This window comes from Equus caballus, chromosome 8 (genome assembly GCF_041296265.1).
Source record: "Equus caballus isolate H_3958 breed thoroughbred chromosome 8, TB-T2T, whole genome shotgun sequence".
NCBI lineage: Eukaryota > Metazoa > Chordata > Mammalia > Perissodactyla > Equidae > Equus > Equus caballus.
Window position 1 is genome coordinate 84318771 of NC_091691.1, and position 20812 is coordinate 84339582.

A 20812-nucleotide genomic window follows, 5' to 3' on the forward strand; every position below is an offset into this window, starting at 1 on the left:
TGATTTTTTTCCTTTAAAAATGCTCTAAACAACAACAGTAACAAAATCACGGTGGTAAAGATCAACGGTAAACAAAAGCTTTTTCAAAATGAAACTAAAAGGTCAGATAGAAAGTATTTGTAACAAATTTGGTAAGTAGACAATTTTTTATAATAAAGAGCTTATGCAAAATGATAAGACAAAAACACAAAGATCCTCTCAATTAAAAAGAAAATTAAAACTATGATGGTATAATTCTTTCCTTTTTTAATCCTGTCAAATAGGCAAACATTTTAAAAATTTAAGTTACCTTGTTTTGGAAATGTTATGTAAAACTAGTATATTTATATTCTGTATAAATGGAAAACTGTCACATGTGAGGAACTATCAAATAGCTGTATCCAACAATCCTAAAGCATTAGGTATGTGTAAGAAGTAAAGACTATGACAGAAAAACAAAGTAAAACCCAGAAATATTATAGATATTCCAGAGTAACAGAACTGTTAATGGTAATAAACTATTCAGTGACATTATGCTATATTAAAAACTATTTTCATGAAGATTGAGGCAATAGTGAAAATACATCTACAATTGTATGTATACTTTTGATTACCACTGTACAAATTATATATGCAGAGGGACAAGAACTGGAAGAAAACAGTAAATGAAAGATTTTTGCTTGACCAGCAGAATATTGAGCTTTCCTTCTATGTGTATGTGTGTGTGTCTTTAAATAATATGTTAGTTATATAACATTTTTAAGCAAAAGAAAAAGGTCTAGCTGTATTTTGCCCCATAAAGAATATTTGGGGGCCGGCCACGTGGCTGAGTGGTTAAGTTCACATGCTGCAGTTTGGTGGCCCAGGGTTTCACCGTTCAGATCCTGGGCGCGGACCTAGCACCACTCGTCAAGCCATGCTGAAGCGGCGTCCCACACAGCACAACCAGAAGGGCCTAAAACTAGAATATACAACTGTGTACTGGGGGGCTTTGGGGAGAAGAAGGAGGAGGAAAAAAAGAAAATAGATTGGCAACAGATGTTAGCTCAGGTGCCAATCTTTAAAAAAAAAAGAATATTTGTTTGCTCCTTATCGGAAAACTTACCAAGCACCCTTTAAATAGTTATTTATAAGTTGTTCTTATTGTTCTTTTTCAGAACTTCCAGAAAGTATGTGTCTTAAATTTCAATGTGGCGTTCAGATTCAGTTAGGATTTGCAGCTGAGTTTTCCAATGTCATGATAATCTATACAAGTATAGTCCACAAACCACCTGATATAATGATGTGCGACGCCTATGTTACTGATTTTCCACTTGTAAGTCTCTCCTTTTCTCTTTCATTGTAAATGTAAGGATATATCCTCACTTATTAAAGACTTAATTTTTGGGGGCTGGCCCAGTGTGCAGCGGTTAAGTTTGCACGTTCTGCTTCTTGGCAACCCAGGGTTCACCAGTTCAGATCCCAGGTGCAGACATGGCACCGCTTGGCAAAAGCCATGCTGTGGTAGGCGTCCCACATATAAAGTAGAGGAAGATGGGCACGGATGTTAGCTCAGGGCCAGCCTTCCTCAGCAAAAAGAGGAGGATTGGCAGTAGTTAGCTCAGGGCTAATCTTCCTCAAAAAAAAAAAAGACTAAATTTTTGAAAACTTACTGTTGATGGTAAATATAAAAGGAAATATGTATACATATATATATTACATATATAGAAATACTTATTTGTATTTCAGTAACATATTTAAATTAAATCATATTTAATATTGTCATAATATTTAAAAACTTAACTGCCAAAATACCTTAAATTTGTCAAATTTAGAAATGTCTAAAGTTCACCCAGGAAAGATGCCTTTAATTTCCCTTACCCTAAATAGGGTATCAAAAGTGAAGGAATAAAATGTGCTCTACGTATGTCAAGAATAATTTTCTTTTAGAAACTATTGTTTCCAATATAAGTTATTACAATAGTGTAAGTCTTCTCTAGTTGTGGTAGTATATTGGAAGAATAGAAATCTAGTTCTGTTCTTTCCAAACACTTAGTATATGTACTTTGTGTTGGCCTAAAAAAGTCAATAAACACTGCCCCTGTTTCCTACCTAGGTGTGTAAATTGAGAAGGAAGCAAGGAGTAGGACAAATCCAAAACTTGACCTTTGCTGCTGATAGAGGCTTCATGGAGGACATTGCTTAGTGTGAGAGCGAATGGTCCAGCACTGCACCCCAGAATTAGAGAAGTCTGTCCACCAGTCATGGCAGCACTGGACCAGGATGGGCCTCCCTGGGCACTGGGCAGGGCAGAGCCTGAGGGCTTCTCTCTCGAGCTGCAGAACAGACCTCCTGCTCTTGGCCGGTTGACTCTAAAAGAGGAAAAAGTTAAGGGCTGCCTTTGACATGTCCATTTATTCTTCCTAAATATACGAATCATATAAATCCTCCTGCAGCTTCCCAAAAGTGATGAATGAGGAGAGAGAGAATCCAGGAATCAAAACGCTAATGAGGCTGGAACTTAAAAGGAAACTCGAGTAGGTTAAGAAGTGTTTCTAGGCATAGTTTGAAAGTCACTATCCTTTGAGAGCTAACTTTTTAAGTGTATCAGTGCAGAATTTAGAATTCCTATTATTACTCTAGAATGTTGTTTTCATTGTTTTTTTAGTCCTAGATAAGAGATTACCTACTTAGGCCAGAATTCATGAGGGAGCAATACATGCTAAGGTGTTTTATTGTCATAGACAATGTTGTGACTTTCACTGATTTCATTAATAACGTTTACTGATTTTCACAGGACTTAGATATTGATCCAAAAGATGCAAATAAAGGGACACCTGAAGAAACTGGCAGCTATTTAGTATCAAAGGATCTTCCCAAGCATTGCCTCTATACTAGACTCAGTTCACTGCAAAAGTTAAAGGTGATTCCTTTCCCTGTTCATAACTACTAATGGAAAACTTCATGAAAGTGGAAATTCATTTTGGCACATGAACCTTGTATTAGTCCCTAGATGTGCTGCTTCACTGAGTATTGGATTAGCGCAGAGATAACTGATGTACAGTGAGTCTTACCAGTGACGCTTTTCATATCGTCTTCTGTCCCTGATCCTGGGCTGAGGATTTTTGCCAGAGAATGTATGTGATTACTCTCCATGTTGCGAAGTTTGAGAGAGAGAGCATTGTCTACTTTTAGATATCTTAGCATTTTCAAATAATCATTACCTACTTCTGACTTTCTACAAAACTTAGCAAATTAGAATTGGAATTTATTTTGATCTTTTTTCATTTCTCATTGACTTACAAATCAGAAACTACTTCTGTATGGTTGAGCTTTCTAATAAAAGTATATCCTTGTCAAAGTTGAGTTTTTAATTTATTTATAGCTGCATGACGTTAGAATGTATCAGCCAAAACTTGGGGAATGAAGTGGGCACTGTTGACAATTACACGAGGACAACAGACGTAAACCTGTTGTCACCCTGTTCATAGCAGTCTACTGGCAGTCTATTTCTATCTTTGAAATTCAGTCCATTATCTTATTTCGATTATACTTCTCCACCTATGATTGTGGATTATTGTTTCATGGTATTTTAAAAACAGCTGAACTTTGACCTAAATGTAAAGCCAGATTCTTGTTTCGTTAAAGAATCATTCTTCATCTCCAGTAATAGGGAAGGTGAGTTCCCCACGCCCCACTGCTTGGAAAATACCTTTCTACCGTTTACCAGGAATACAATACAAGATCTCCATGATTTTGACTACTTTCAGTAGTAAGAACTGGAATGCTACTAATTCAAAGTATTGAATAGGGGAAAAGGAAGGCCTTTCTTAGTGTAGGGAAGGTGTGTAAAGGATGCCTTGAAGTTTGGAACCTGGAGAAGGGGAGCAAGAGTGGAGTTTTGTTGTTGTTTGGTTTTGTCTGTATTTGTGTGTATGAATAATATTTTAAGATTGATGTACTTTCACAGTTGATAAAAATAACAAACTTATTTCTTTACCTTTTCAGGAGCATCTCATCTTCACAGTATGTTTATCATATCAGTACTCAGGATTGGAAGATACTGTAGAGGAAAAGCAAGAAGTGAATGTCGGGAAACCTCTCATTGCTAAACTAGACATTCATCGAGGTTTAGGAAGGAAGACTTGCTTTCAAACTTGTATCATGTGTAACGGCCCTTACCAGAGCTCTACGGCCACCTCAGCAGAAGCTGGACGTTATCATTCATCTCAAGACTCATTCCATGGTGTTTACCATTCACATCTTGGTAACTCAAGTAATATTCTGCCATCAGACAGTTGTCGTTGCAGCCGGACTGCAGATGCATTTCTTTCAAGTCATCATACCCATCAGTATTCATGTCAGTTTGGTAGAAGTAATATGCCAGTAGAGACGACTGATGAAATACCATTCAGTTTCTCTGATGGGCTCAGAATTTCTGAAAAGTGACCTGCTTGTTTTTGAAAGTCATGGTAATTACGATGCCTCATATGCAACAGTACTTATATAAAGTGAGGTATTGTGAAAAAGCAAATATGTATATATAGAGAGAATGAATAACAGCTGTTTCATGGCAAACTCAGGACTTTGAGATGTTGGAATTATATTATTTAACCACAGACAACTTCCTCCTCTTCTTTCTCTTTTAAAATTTTGTGAATTAGTTGATTTATTCTCTAAGAATGGAGGTGTATTCTCTAAGTATGGATGTGTATATGTTTATGTGTATATAACAAAAATGCTTTCATTTTGACCACTCTGAAGTAATTAAAATGGGAATGGCATTATTGTAGAATAAGTCATTGTATTTCTAGAACCAGAGAAAGAACCGTGGTGATCATCAGGCTTAACCTAATTTTATCAGTGGGAGAAACAGATTGAGGCATCTTCTTTAAGTTAGAGCTGGCAACAGAACTGAGACCTCCAGATTTCTATTCCGGTGTTTATTCCTCTACTCACTGCCTTCCCAACAGGTTCTGAAACAGGTACTATTTTTGTAGATAGATTTAAAGATAGATATGTAAATATGCATATCTGTGTATAGTCTAGAAACGTACAAACTTTACTTTGTGATTATAGGACTTTACTGCAAATGTCAGTTAGGAGGTTTGTATATAAATCTTAGGTTGAACAGGCCGGAATTTCTTGTTCATAAGGTCGTTAAAGTACATAACAGGTGATGAAATGTTTGTCTATGTTAAAGCTAGACAGCAGGATAATTTTGCTACTGGATAATCTTGGTAGCTGCTTATCTGAATCTTACAAATGTTGGACACATCTTCCTTAATAATGTGTATTTTATTATTGAATTTTACTAGCCTTAGGAGATAATGTTATCACCTTTGGTTCTATCTAAAAGCAAGTTAAAAAGGCAACTGGCAATAACAAAGAAAAAGATTGAATTAATAATTTTAAAACAGCCCACAAAGAAAATCCCAGGCCCAGATGGCTTCACTGCTGTATTCTACAAACATTTAAAGAATTAATACCAGTCCTTTGCAAACTCTCCCCAAGAATAGAATAGGAGAGAACACTTCCCAACTCTTCTTACGAGGCCAATGTTACCCTGATAGAAAACCAGACAAAGACGACACAAGAAAACTACAGACCAATATCTGTTATGAATACAGACACAAAAATCATCAACAAAATGCTAGCAAACTGAATCCAGCAACATATAAAAAGGATTGTACACCATGACCAAGTGAGATTTATCCCAGGAATGCAAGGTTGGTTTAACATCCAAAAATCAGTGTAATATGCAAATAATTCTCATTATTCGCAGTAGTTATGTTCTGTAGTATCACAATGAATACTGAATTAGTGAATACAGAGCCATTGCTTCTAGGGGAAATGTGAGTGTGTGTGTATTTATACATATACACAACTCAAGTAGATTATAATCTTAAATCCTAAAAACAACTTATCCTGGTAGATTGTTTTCTTTATCTTAAAAAAGAGAAAATGAGGTTCAGAAGTATTAAGTGACTTGCCTGAAGCCACCCCACTAACAGGTGACAGAGTTGGGATTCCATCCCATCCAACTGGCCCCAGAGCTGCTTGCACTACACTGCCCTGCCCCCTGCCTTCTCCGTCCTCCGGTTGTCTCTGTGGGAGAGCTGAAACAAAAAGGCAAAGCATTGCCTTGTTTGACCTCGGCTGAGAACACGCACGTCAGAGATCGCAAAATTTTCACCAGGCTGCTCATGTCCGTGAATGATCGTAAAAGTGCTGCAAGTATTGATTTTGGGATTACGAATAAATGTTACAAATTGGCAAATTCACAAATACAGAATCGTGAATAACGAGGATCAACTGTACTATGTTCATAAAGGAGAAATTTACCATAATTACCACATTGTCTTAATAGATGCAGAAAAAGCATTTGATAAAATTCAGCACCCTTTCATGGTAAAAATACGCAAAAAACTAGGAGTAAAAGGGAACTTCCTCAAGATGATAAAAGACCTCTACAAAAAGCCCACGCCTAACATCCTACTTAATGGCGGCACACTGAATGCTGAAGACTTTCCTCCTAAGATCAGGAATAAGACAAAGATGCTCACTCTCACCAGTTCTACTCAACATTGTCCTTAGAGTTCCAGCTTAGGCAAGAAAAGGAAGTAAAGGGCAACCAGACTGGAAAAGAAGAAGGAAGACTGTGTGTATCCACAGATGACATGATCTTGTCATGTAGAAAATTCTAAGGAATTCATTTAAAGACTAATAAATGAGTTCCACAGTTGCAGGATAGATACGAGATCAGTATACAAAAATCAGTTTCATTTCTATACTAGCAATAAACATTCTGAAATTGAGATTTTTGAAAAGATCTATTTACAGTAGCATCAAGATGAACAAAATAAAACTACAAAACATTGTTGAAAGGAATTGAAGGAGACCTAAATAAATGGAAAGACATCTCCATTCGTGGATTGGAAGACTTAACATTCTAAAGATGGCGTGCTTCCCAAACTGTTCTACAGATTCAATGCAATTCCCATCAAAATCCAAGCTGGCTTTTTTGGGGCAGAAATTGACAAAATGATAAAATTCATACAGAAATGCAAAGGACCCCCAGCCAAAACAATCTTGAAAAAGGACAAAGTTGGAAGTCTCACATTTAGTAGATTTCAAAGCTTATTACAAAGCTACACTAATCAAGATAGTCTGGTACTGGCATAAGGATAGACAGAATATAAAAATACCATTGAGAGTCCAGAAATCCATACATTATGATCAATTGATTTTTGACTAGGATGCCAATACCATTCAGTGAGAAAGAGTAGTCTTTTCAACAGATAGTCCTAGGACAACTGGATAGCCACATGCTAAAGGACCTGTATCTTAGACCAATGCAAATTTTAACTCAAAATGAGTCATATACCTGAATATAAGAGCTAAAATTATAAAACGCTTACAAGAAAACAGAAGTAAATCCTTGTGACCTTGGACTAGCAATGATTTCTTAGATGAAACACCAAAAGCGCAAGCAGCAACAAGGGGGAAAAAATTGGAGTTAATCAAAATGAAGTTTTGTGCTTTAAAGGACACCATCAAGAAAGTGAAAAAACCCACAGAATGGGAGAAAATCTTTGAAAATTATGTCTGAAAAGGGACTCATATCCAGAATATATGAAGAACTCATAATAACAAGGCTATGCTAGTTCTTAATTATGGTCACTCCTCTGCAGTAACCAATCGACTGTGCAAAGAACTTTCTGATGATGGAAATTTTCTCCGTCTGCACTGTCCAGTATGGTAGCCTGTATCCCCATGTGGTCATTGAGCAATGGAAATACAGCTAGTGAGAGCAACTGGATTTTTTTTTTAATTTTGTTTTTAGTTTAAACAGTTATATATAGCTCGTGGCTTCCATATTCGACTGTGCAGCTGTAGAGGATGGGGCTAGAAGTTAGGTAGGGTAAGGGGACTTTGCCCTTTCACTTTATATTCTTCTGTATATTTGAATTTTTTTTAACTAAGCATGTATTATATTTATAATTTGTTAAAGTTTTTTAAAATAACTAAGAGAATGGTGCAGTTTTTGTCTTTTCTATCAGCCATGCTTTTGTTTTGTTTGACTCTCTTACACCAATTGCTTTGTAATATTAGCATAGGATTTATATACATCAGTGGAATTTCAGAAAGGTAACCTGTCGACGCCAATTACAATGTGAAGAAGAGATTAGGATAGTAAAGACTCACCTAAATCCGGAGCCAAATTTTTGATTCTGAGGAAGGGGGTGTTTTTCTGGAAAGTAACTTAAAAAATTATAAAGTAGCAATTATGAGTTACGTGTTTTCTAATAAAAGAATAATCAAATCTTGAGACATGAGATCATTTGAATATAAAACATTAAAATGTCCATCCGGAGGGGAACAGGTCCAATAAATAGAGGGCCACAGCCAAGGAAAGAAAGTCTTTAAAGAATGCTGACTCTGAAAAGGGGCATTTGCCCTTTCCTTTTTCCTCCATCTCCAATATTTATGGCTTTCCACACCTCTGACTTGCACATGAAGCAACAATGAGGTGGTCTCTTCAGTAATCACAATCTTTTTGACTTGTCAAACTCAGGAAATTCAGTGATACAGCCACAGCTCAGATAATTGATAAATTGACACATAGATTGGCACAAATTTAAAATCAAGAGGATGTCTGGATTTTTTTTACATAAAATTTTTTTAACAAAAGCCCTAATAAATTGTAAGTTTTTGCTGTTGTTTGGACATTCCTATGGTATTTACATACTAACATTGCTTTTAACTGTTAAGTGATGCCAAATACTCAGAATTTACACATTATTTTTGTGCATTTCAACCTGTTTTTCTCATTTGGCATTGCAAATTTTATCCAGGCCTAACTAAAATATATTTTTAATACTTTCCTGTGCATTATATAACTTTCTTATATTGATAAAATATTAGTAAAGAAAAATATACCCAGAATATGTGAATATTTGTACAAACGTATGTAATTTTTTCCCAATTTGACAGCATTAAAAATATTTCAGCATCAGACTCAAAGTTTGACTTTCCTGAGGTGGAGGAGTCTGAGTCAACTCCAGCTTTCACCACTAAATAGTGTGCCTTGAAGTGTGTTATTTCACTTGTCTGTGCTTCTATTTCTTTATCTGTAAAATGGGGATGATGATACAACATCAGAAGCTTATAATACTTTACAGGGCTGGCAGGACGAGGAAGATAATTCCTGTAAAGTGCCGGCTTTTTGAAAAGGATTGTCGTTCTTCAAATGTGGCTTTCACAAAACCATACCGGTCCATCCACCATACAGGGTGTATTATTTGTTATTAAGGTACTTCCTACAAAGTACTATAATAGCATTAGCAATGTAGCATCGGCTTATAAAGTAAATTGCAATTCAATTTTGTTCATTCCAAAATCACTTTTCAAAAAGCATGGAAATTTAATGTCACCACTTGTTAGTGTTATGTATAACGTGCATTATATCAACACACAAAAACAATTGATTAGCAGGGTTTCTCTCTGATTGGTGGGATTATTTGTCTTTGCTTACCTGTATGTTCCTGTTTTTATAAACTGAACAACTATTATATAATTTTCAAATATAGATATACACATTGTATAATGCAAATATGCTAAGCTTCAATAAATTTGCTTTTAGAATACATTAATTTTTCGTAAATGAAATCAAGTTTAAAAATGCACAGGACTTCATGGTTTTTTTTAATGTCACGAGTAACACACAGGTGCTTTTTTTTTTTTTTAAGATTTTCAGAGGAAATGTTCTTTTTTTTTCTTTTTTCTACTTTATTTCCCCCCCTCCCCCCCCCCCCCGGTACATAGTTGTATATCTTAGTTGCAGGTCCTTCTAGTTGTGACATAGGTGCTTTTTATTCTGCCTGTTACAAAATAAGTAAATCTGAAGTAATTCCTAAAAATCTAAAGTAATTCCCACTTTTTTGCATCATGTTAAAAGCTGACCAGTATTTAAGTAGTAGAAATGGTTGGCTGAGTATTCCAACATTAATCAATTGCTAGCACCAGACTTTGAATATTTTTAAATTTTGAAACATTTCCAAAGTTAGAGAAAAGTTGCAAAACTAGTACAAAGAAGTCCCATATTCCTTCACCCTGATCCCGTAAATGTTAACATTTTTCCATGTTTTATCATTTTGTCTCATAAATGTATGTGTGTTTTTAGGTGTATCTGCATACATATATATGACATTTTTTTCCTGAACTGTTCGAAAGTAGGTTACCCTTTTGCCCTTAAATACTTGTGTATATTACCTGAAAACGGGAACATTCTCCTACATAACCACAGTACAACTATCAAGATGATACTTGGGAATCCAGAACCTTCCCCTACTGTATCCTGCACACCAGCAGCCAGGGTGCTAACCTTATGTGTTCCCTTCCCTCAGGGATGGCTGTCCAGTGCTCCTTGTCCAATATCTAAAAACTATTGTTTCAGATATTTTGGTGACTTTCTGGTGGTTTGAGGTTGGAGAGTAATTCCGGTCCTATCGTTACATTATGACTAGAAGTGTACAATTGCAAGTAATGTTTTAAACTAATCACGTATTCAAAAATAATTTTGGATTAATTTGTGTATATTGCAAGAAACTGACACCTTTCTGGGCAAACTATTTCCCTTCCTATTCACTATTCCACCCCAAACCTGACTTTTTAAAATGGAGCTTGCTTCTACTCTTTTAGTGGAATAAGTGCTTCATCACTATTACCGCATAAATACATGGGAACTTAAGATGTTGTAAACGTTTATGCAAAGGAAGGAAAGCAAATAAGCCTTTGGGGTGGGGCATGTCACTCTCTCTGTGGTAGGTACACGCGTCGCACACACAATCTCATTGAACTTAGCCTCGCAATTTACAGATGAAGGAACAAATTGTTAGGCTAACCCAAGATATTAATTTACCCTGGATAACCCAACTGGCAGGTGGCAGAGGCACGATGATTCGAACCCAGAACAGAGCCCATTATTTTTTCCACAGTGCTACTGATTATTAGCCAATAATGAAGACACGCAATCATTGTTGAATAATGTTGAATCAATGCAAAAATGATATAACATTAAATGCTCATATTTGGTGGAGTATTAAATAAAGATCATATCTAAGAGATACAAGTCATTGAAGTTTGCAAGAAACCATCCTACTGTGAAAACAGAAGGAATGGCATCTTTAATTTGATAACTTGCTCTCGGTGTTTTTCCAACACAGCAGAAAAAGAGCCAACAGTGATTTCTGATGACTTAAAATGTGTTAATAATGTGGCTTAACATTTCATTCTTCTAAAAAGAATTTTAAAATATTAAAACATTATTCTTAAAGGAGAAAGTAATTTATCTTTAAGTGTGAAAGTCACAGATCACGCTCCAAAAATTTCCAAAGGAGTTGACCTAAAGTTAATAATGTTGCTATATTATGCTTAGTAGAGTTCTGACATGGAAAGGTGCTAAAAAAATATATTTTTAAAATACAGTAGTCCCCCACCTTATCTGCAGTTTCGCTTTCTTAGGTTTTGATTACCTATGATCAACGAGATCCAAAAATATTAAATGGAAAATTCCAGAAGTAAATCATAAGTTTTAAATTGCAAGCCATTCTGAGTAGTGTGGTGAAATCTTGCTCGTCCCGCTTCATCCCTCCTGGGACATGAATCTTCCCTTTGTCCAGGGTCTCCACACTCTACCCACTATCTGCCTATTAGTCACTTAGTACCCCTCTCGGTTATCAGATGGTAGTATTGCAGTGCGTGTGTTCAAGTAACCCTTATTTTACCTCATAATGGCCCCAAACCCCAAGAGTAGTGATGCTGGCAATTCAGATGTGCCAAAGAGAAGCCATAATGTGTTTCCTTTAAGTGAAAAAGTGAAAGTTCTCGACTTAACAAAGAAAGAAAAAAAATTGTATGCTGAGGCTGCTAAGATCTATGGTAACTTTTATTACAGTATATTGTTATAATTGTTCTATTTTATTATTAGTTATTGCTGTTAATCTCTTACTGTGCCTAATTCACAAATCAAACTTTATCATAGGTATGTGTGTATAGAAAAAACAGTATATATAGGGTGGGGTACCATCTGAGATTTCCTTATCCACTGGGGGTCTTGGAATGTATCCCCCACGGATAAGGGGGACCACTTTATTTTTGTAAGTTTTACTACTTCCAACTTTGTGTAGAATGGTCATTACCACATTACAAAGATTTAGTGTCTTCCCTAAACCCTGATAATTTTTTAAATATATATCTTGTATGTACATCTATCCTCCTGGCCGCCAGACTTGGGTTCTGACATTGTCATCTGGCTTTGGTGTCCTCTGTCCTGTGCCCCAGCTTGGGTAAGTGGCTTTGTTTCCCTCCCCAATTTCCTGTTCTAACAGTTGGCCTCACACCAGAATCCAGTGGTTTTCAAACTGTTCAGAGTGGCTGCTCGCTTGAAGGATGGGACTGGGGCTCCCCACCTCTGTTTCATCGAGAGCAACTCTGCTTTTATCTGTTTTACGTACTGCCTTTCCAAGTGCTTCGGTTTGTGTAAAAAAATCCTAAGCTAAAAATAACAGTTCGGCTCCTCTCTCACTAGACCCCACCATTGCTTGGGGATCCTGCCCTCACACACACAGCCATTCCTCATACCAGCCGGGTGACCTTGGGCAGACTATGGTGCTGTGAGGGCGTCTCGCCTCCCCGTTAAAGGGGGCAGTTCAGAAGGCCAGTCAGTCTGAGCTGCTGATGACAAGTAAAGGCCATATGAGCAGGTACTGACCAGCAGTTTTGGCAAAGAGCACAGAACTTGGCCCTTAAATCAACTGTCATTCAAGATGTGACTTGCTGGTAGGAGTTATTAACAAGGCAAGACACCATCTGATATCTTCCCATTTGAATCAGTTATTGCTAACAAGGTATTAAGTTTCTTAAAACCTGATTTTACATTTTGGTGTCACCTGACCTAGTTGTGGTCCCGAGAGGCGCACGGTTTCGAGGCACACACTGACAGGCCCCCCAGCAAGGCAAAGTGTGCTTGTTGGAGAAGGTCAGGGGTGTGGTACACTGGGTCAGCACATGCGTGCATGCCCTCCCTGGAAGCACACCTGTGTGGAAGGCCAGTTCACAGTCAAAGGCGTTTTTGTAAGTGTGATGGGAACAAGGGGAGGCACTCGGATGAATGTAGTGGTCAAGGACGCCAGGATAAGATGACGCAAATATCTGTCTCATCGGCCAGCCTTGCCAATGAGCCTGGAACGCTTCCAAGGCAAGAGTCGCTCTGTCCTGGACAGCACCCAGAGGGCACTGCCAACATCTGCTGCCAACGCCCGTTCTGGCAGAGGTTTTTCTTCCCCAGTAGTATACATTTGACCAGCTTGCAGACTTGCCTTGCTGGTCTGGGAGCCATTTTAACCACATCAGCTGACTTAACACATCTCAGGTCTGACCCACGCTGTGTCCAGGTCACGGTGTGACTCTTGGGCTACCATTTCCCTCATTTCTAAGTCCTCACTCTTGTTGACAGCATGTGACCAACAAGGGTAACCAAGGCTCAAGCTGAGGCTAGCCAGCAGAGAGAGTGGAGGGCTGCAGAAATCGCACAGTTATTAGATAGCATTGATTTTGTCCATAGACTGAAAAGAAAGTCAACAGATAACGTAGTGAGGAAGGGTAAGGAAGACTGTTCACAAGGTCCTGCTCAGCTGAGCTGCACGGCCGGCCCCCTGCTGGCGAGAGGTGGGAGGGAGGCATGTCTGTTTTCCGGTGGGCAACATGGGCAGCTGGCTTTCAAAAGGCCTCTGTGAAGGGAGGCTACTGAGGTTGGCCCACACTGAGCGGGAGCTCACTGACCAGATGCCAGAGGGTCTGGGGTCACCAGGCAGCCTGGAGCCGAAGCTCCCTGGGCCTATCTCCAAAAATGCAATCTGAGTGGGGACAGAAGGGCTGTGAGAGATGAAAGGGCAGTTGCAGGACCTGTTCCTCCAAGTTTCACATCTGGTCCAGAGCATGCAAAATGTTCCCCCAGTCAATGCTGCTGCCTGAGTCTGAGGAAGCTCTGATCCCATCCTCAGATGCTTGGGGCTCTTAAGTGGGAAGACTTGGGAGTCTGCAGAGTCCCCTGCAGGAATTGGTGACACAGCCCCTGAAAGGAGAGGATTTCAGAGAACCTCTATTCTTGAAGGCGGAGGCACCAGCAGACCTGTCACCCAGCTCCTCTGACAAGCCCTCCGAGTCCTCAGCATCTGAGTGCAGGGCCACCTCAGGCAGCTCCTTGCTGGTAGATGACGAGCAGGGGGCTCGAGTAGAAGCAGCAGGACTCCTGTCACTGCAACACTGCCTTGAGCTCCACCGGCTTCTCAAGCACGGGGCCCAGGAGCTCACGGCGCAGGTGTGCCCATTGTGGAAGAACTGGAACAGCGCCTCCTTGAAGCCCTCCACTGACAGCCTCCATCCTTAGTACTTGTTCACGAACGTGAGCTGCTCACTGCCTGCCTGGTACACCGGCATGACACACAGGTGCACACCAGTGACCACAATGTGCTCTGCTGGCATTGGTGCATCCAGCTGGTGCCTTCTCCTCGGATGCATGGTCACCATGCTGGCATGTACCCCTCTAGAGGTCCAGGACACAAGGCACCCCGTGGCGGGAAGTCAGGTTCTCCAGTGAGAGAAATTCATACTGGTTCCGATGTTTCATTCTCCTTCACCCTCTGTAACTGTTGCTGGGGACACTTCATGCTCCAAGGGTTAGAGTGTTTAAGCTGGGAACTGACATTCGTCGTTTTCTCTACACTGTAGCACAAGATTTCAGATTTCTTTAGCCCCTCAAATTCTTCTTCTAACTAACTTCTTCGAACTGCACGAACCTTCTCGGGAGAAATGTGATCCTACCAAGAAGAGGCAGCATAGGATGAAGAGGGCAGCCGCCTGGGGTTCAAAGCCCACTCTGCAGCTTGCTCACCTCTGAATGTCTCAGTTTCCTCATGGGTCAACAGTACTGTCTGCCCCACAGAGGTATTGTGAGCATTAAATAAGGTAACACAGTAAAGACCTTGGCACAGGCAGGCTATAGTCAAAACTAAGTGACTGTACTGACATTTTCACCAAAATAAAATGAGGACCACCCACTGAGTTATTAAACTAGAGAGAAAGGAAAGGTGTAGTGGGTTGAATGGTGGCCCCCCAAAATATATCTCTCTCTCCTAACCCCAGGAACCTGTGACTGTGACCTTATCTGGAAATAGGGTCTTAGCAGATGTAATTAAGTTAAGGATTTGGACTTAAAATCATCCCGGATTAGGTGGGCCCTGAATCCAGTGGCAATGTCCTTTATAAGAGACGGAAGAGGAGAAGACGTGGACACAGAGAAGGACGTGTGAAGATGGAGGCAAGGGTGGGAGCGATGCAGCCACGTGCCAAGGAATGCCCGGAGCCACCACATGCTGAAGGGGCAAGAAAGAGTTCTCCTAGTCTAGAACCTTCCAAGGGAGCATGGCTCTGCCAAGACCTTAATTTCTGCCTAGTAATACTAATTTTGGATTTCTGGCCTCCAGAACTGTGAGACAATAAATTTGTGTTATTTTAAGCCGCCAAGCTAGTGGCAGTTGGTTACGACAGCCCTAAGAAACTAATACAGAAGGGCAGCGCACAGGTGAACCAACCCTCAGACAGGCTCCCACCCGGCCTGCCTTCGGAAGGACGTTATGGGAGAGGAGGCAGAGCGGATCCTGAGCCCAATCCACTTTGTTTCCCAGAAGCCTGCCTTTAGCTCCAACACTTCTGTCGCAGTCTCTTGCGCCCCCTCCTGGCCCAAAGAAAGAAGTGTGCCCCCTCCAGCCCCAGAGCTATTTGATATTTCAGCAGAAATGGGTGAATGGAGGGAATCTCAGAACTTAAGAAGAAATACGTTTGAAGAAGAAAAAAATTTAATAGTGCGTTCTTTCCCCAGTCTCAGAAAACAGAGTGAAGAGTTTACCACTGGTCTAGAAGTCTCAGGCTCCACCCTGTGTCCTCTCATCTTTCTTGGTAAATTCAACTTTGTGTTGATGACCGACCAGCAACTTTTCTCTCCTTTGCTTGACTTCCTCATCAACAGGGACCATTTCGTGTAACTTAACCACACATCCCCCTGGAGCCACCCTGGCCCTTGTCACCACAGAAGTTAAACCTTGCCCTCTCTGATCGCAAACGCCTATGCTTTTGCTCACTTCCCCAAGTGTTCCTTCCACAGTAACCATTCAACCTGATCAAGGCTGCTAACTCACTGACCCCTCTCAGAGAGGCTCATTCACAGCCTCTCTTGACAGCTTGTTTTCTTGTCTCACCCGGAGTCTTTGGTTCATCTTTCTACCACTCTCACCAATAACTCCCTTGATCCACCCTCCCTCCATTTTCTTTTAACTGGCAAGACTCCAACCCCAACCATCTTCCACACACGTTTTCTTTCTTCCCAGACCCTCATTCCTCCTCCTTGTCCCCTCTGTGTTTTGACTGGAAACCTTGCCCCAGCCATCACTGAGAAGATGGAGCCGTCACAGCTGTGTTACCGAGTCAGCTGCATCCATACCATACATTTGTCTTCCTGTTACCGTGGAGGACGTAACCTCCTCCTGTCTAATCCCTCCCCAGATACTCTGGGTCCTGTCTCCTTATTTTCCTCCCCAAATTTTACGTCTTTCATTATCCTCCTCTTTCTTACATAATCAATATCTCTCTTTCTAACGACTTATTCACATTGGCATACAAACCCACTGTCAGGGCCAGCTTCATGGGCATGTGACCTTTCAGTTGCACAGGTCCCAGTGCTTGCTTTAATGCTCTACTCTCACCATCTTCAAATTCTTTTTTTTTTTTTTTTTAACATCTGCTGCCAATCCTCCTCTTTTTGCTGAGGAAGACTGGCCCTGAGCTGACATCTGTGCCCATCTTCCTCCACTTTATATGTGAGATGCCTGCGACAGCGTGGCTTGCCAAGCGGTGCCATGTCCGCACCCAGGATCCGAACCAGCGAACCCAAGGCCACCGAGAACATGCGAACTTAACTGCTTAACTGCTTAACTGCTGCGCCACCGGGTCAGCCCCACCATCTTCAAATTCTTCATAATTTTTGAAGGAGGTGCCGGTCCTGCCTGCTGTAGTATCTCCGATTTTCTCTGCTTCCCCTGCTAAGTCACCAGAGGAATATCCCGTGTGAACCACCTCTACAGCTTCACTTTCATTAACTCTTTTTTTCTTTTTTTAAAGACTTTATTTTTTGCTTTTTCTCCCCAAAGCCCCCAGTACCTAGTTGTATATTCTTAGTTGTGGGTCCTTCTAGTTGTGGCATGTGGGACGCCACCTCAGTGTGGCTTGATGAGCAGTGCCATGTCCGCGCCCAGGATTCGAACCAACGAAACACTGGGCTGCCTGCAGCAGAGCGTGCGAATTTAACCACTCGGCCACGAGGCCAGCCCCTCATTAACTCTTAAAATGTTCAAATCCCAACACTTTTCTCCTGAAACCGTCCTTGTCAAAGTTACCAGTGGCCTCCATTTGGTCAAATTCAATGACTACTTTTCTGTTGTCATCCCTGAAGACCCCCTCTAAACAAGGCCTCCTCTTTATTCTCCATCCTAGCTCTGTTCTCAGTTTGCAAGTGTAGGATTGCTAATGTATTTTTGCCTCTTCCCACTAGACCCTAAGCTTTGAGGCCAGGGATCGCGTGTGCCCACTGCCTGAGGCGGTGCCTGACCCACAGAGGGCACTCCCGGGTGTTTGCTGAGTGAATGAATGAATGTACAAGAGAGTTAAAGATCTTAGTAAGAGTTCAAATGATCAATAATGTATAAACTCAGCAGACAAATTTCTAAAAGCTAGAAACATCTGATGGGCTGAGAGAAAAAGAGGAACCAAAAAACTGGATAACTTGGGAAGAAAACAAGCAGATCTAGAAGCAGTGCATGCTGAGAGAGCTGGAAGGATGCGTGGCTGCCGTCAGAAGGCAAGATCCTAAAGTTGAAGGCTTCTGAGACAGTTGTGAAGAGTTGTAAGTCCCGACTACTTTCGGGGTGTCACGAGTGTGGGTGGCTTAGGTGAACTGGAAGTGAAAGTCACTGGAGTGCAGGAGATCAGGAGATCAAGGAACTGATCTGAGGTTGCCGGCTAAGTTGCTCATCTGAATATTCAGGTGATCAGATTGACAATAGAAGATGGAGTCAAGGGGAAGACTTCGCCAAAATTTTCAACAAAGAATGACTGACATTTACAACGTGCCTACTATGTGCCAGATTCTGTTCTAAGTGCTTTACGTATATTATGTTGTTTACAAACACATCTTGGAGATATTGTGAGTTCAGCTTCAGACCACCGCAATAAAGAGAATATTGCGATAAAGTGAGTCACACAAATTTTTTGGTTTCTTAGTGCACAGAAAAGTTGTGGTTTACACTATACTGTAGTTTACTAAGTGTGCCATAGCATCATGCCTAAAAAAATGGACATACCTTAATTTAAAAATACTTTATTACAGTGCAGTCACTATGGAAAACAGCATGGAGATTTCTCAAAAAATTAAAAATAGAAATACCATATGACCCAGCTAGCCCACTACTGGATGTTTATCCAAAGAACATGAATTCAACAACTGAAAGAGATTTATGCACCCCTAAATTCATTGCAGCATTATTCACAATAGCCAAGACCTGGAAGCAACCCAAGTGCCCATCAATGAATGGATAAAGAAGATGCAGTATATATATATAATGCAATATTATTCAGCCATCAAAAAGACAAAATCATGCCATTTGAGACAACATGGATGGACCTTGAGGTATTACGCTAAGCAAAATAAGTTGGACAGAGAAAGACAAACACTGTATGATTTCACTCATATGTGGAAGACAAACAGATGAGGAGAACAGATCACTGGTTACAGAGGGGAAGGGGGTTGGGGGTAGGCAAAAAGGATAAAGGGGCACATATGTATGGTGACAGATAAAAACTAGACTTTTGGTGGGGAACACAATGCAGTCTATATAGAAACTGAAACATAATAACGTACACCTGAAATTACACAATTATATAAGCCAATATGACCTCAATAAAATTTTTTTAAAAAATAAATGAAAATTTAAAAATACACGTAACATTAAAAAATACTATATTGCTGAAAAATGCTAACCGTCATCTGAGCCTTCAGTGAGTCGTAATCTTTTTGCTGGTGGAGGGTCTTGTAAAAAATGCAATTTCTGTGAAGCACAATAAAGCAGAGCCCAATAAAACGAGATAGACCTGTATATGTTACCAACAACTCTATGAAGCGCTTTCTATTATCATCCCCATTTTATAGATGAGGAAATTGAGGCGGGAGAGGTAACCACAAGGTCAAACAGCTAGCCAATAGTAAAGCTGGTATAGGAATTCCAGTCGCGTGGCCACAGAGACCATGCTGGTCTTGTTTGAGTGACAAGAAGATGGCAGACACAAGAGGAGGTAGTGTTGACGTCAAACAGAGAGGAAGGCAGGAACCAGACGGCGAAGGGCTTTGTATTTCACGCTAAGTTTCGTAATCATCGTCTTGGCAGTTGGCAGACTTTGAAGGAGGTCAGACAGGGGCGGAGCAGCATCATGTTAATGTTCTGGACATTCAGTCTGGCTGCCGGGTCAGGTGGGAACGGCCTGGGGGCAGGCAAGCTCTTCAGAGACTCGTGCCACGAGGCGGCACTGAGAGTGGACAGGGCACCTACAACTCCGTTTTGGAAAAGAAATGGGGCATGTGGCAATGGTGGAAAGACAAGCCAATGACAGGGCACACCCTGGAGAGACAAGCAGGGTGAGGCCGCACCCCCGGAGAGGCTAGAAGCCAGAGTCGCACCCCCCTCCACCCCTGCTCAGGGGGGAGTTGAAGCTCACCTAGCCTGAAGGGGAGCTAGCTCATCCAGGTCCCCTGGAAAGGGCTTGCTATGGATGCTGCCAGCCCGCACCAGCACAGGGTGGGTCAGACCCCAGTGAGCAGCCCTGGGACCCGAGCAGGAGAAGCAGTTGGGCAGCTGCAGGGGGCCCTGTGGGCATTCAAGGCCCGGCTTTCAGGACGGCCGGCTCTGCAGAGTGCTCCTGGGTCTGCCCCTGCTCGCTGGGCAGGGCGTTGGCTTGGCTTTCCATCTGGTCCAGAAGTTCTGAGGAGCCTTGAGCTGGGCTTCCCAGCAGAGGGCAGTGCAGGCTTGAGTTTGCCCTTGGCCCTCCCGCGTGGGGAGGCAATTGGCACCTTCCCCATCTGCCATGGGAAGAACACACTGAGGGGGCAATTCTGCATTTACCACCCGGAGCTTCCACACACACTCAGGGCCACCCCATCCAGCCCACGGCTTACTTCAGTGATGGGAAGAAGATAGGGGTGGCCATAGGGAAGGTAGGGACAGCCGAGGGAACGTGGAAGGAAAGGCTGCTAGCATAGCAGGAGTGGCGTGGGGGCAGCCAGGCTCAGCCAAGCCTTGAGCAAGCCATTACAAGTGGTCATTGCTCTCTCCTCTCCTGTCCTCTCACTCCCACGACCATGGTGCCAAAAAGCACAAAATCTGATCCAAAGAGCTTGAAGTCAGCAATTCCAAAAGTCCCATGCACCCCAATGTTCATCGCAGCATTATTTACAATAGCCAGGACATGGAAGCAACCTAAATGCCCATCAACTGATGATTGGATAAAGAAGATATGGTGTATATATATATATAATGGAATACTACTCAGCCGTAAAAAGAATAAAATCGTCCCATTCGTAATGGCATGGATGGACCTTGAGGGAATTATGTTAAGTGAAATAAGCCAGATAGAGAAGGACAATCTCTGTATGACTCCACTCATATAGGAATTTAAACATGTGGACAAA

The 20812-nt window shown here is 41.2% G+C and overlaps 1 protein-coding gene and 1 pseudogene across 2 annotated transcripts in view; one reads left to right on the plus strand and one right to left on the minus strand.

Annotated features, from left to right (window-relative positions):
• Window positions 1–9614, plus strand: part of MALT1 (MALT1 paracaspase) — a 62789-nt gene extending 53175 nt beyond the window's left edge. For both annotated transcript variants that reach the window (XM_023647884.2, XM_023647885.2), the window contains 3 exons: window positions 1137–1294; window positions 2756–2881; window positions 3967–9614. In XM_023647884.2, the coding sequence (XP_023503652.1) occupies window positions 1137–1294; window positions 2756–2881; window positions 3967–4407 (725 nt within the window). In that variant the 3' untranslated portion in view covers window positions 4408–9614. The remainder of the gene's footprint in view (window positions 1–1136; window positions 1295–2755; window positions 2882–3966) is intronic.
• Window positions 9615–14037: 4423 nt separating this feature from the next.
• LOC100054620 (inositol hexakisphosphate kinase 2 pseudogene) lies at window positions 14038–20562 on the minus strand (annotated as a pseudogene).
• Between the last annotated feature and the right edge of the window lie 250 nt (window positions 20563–20812).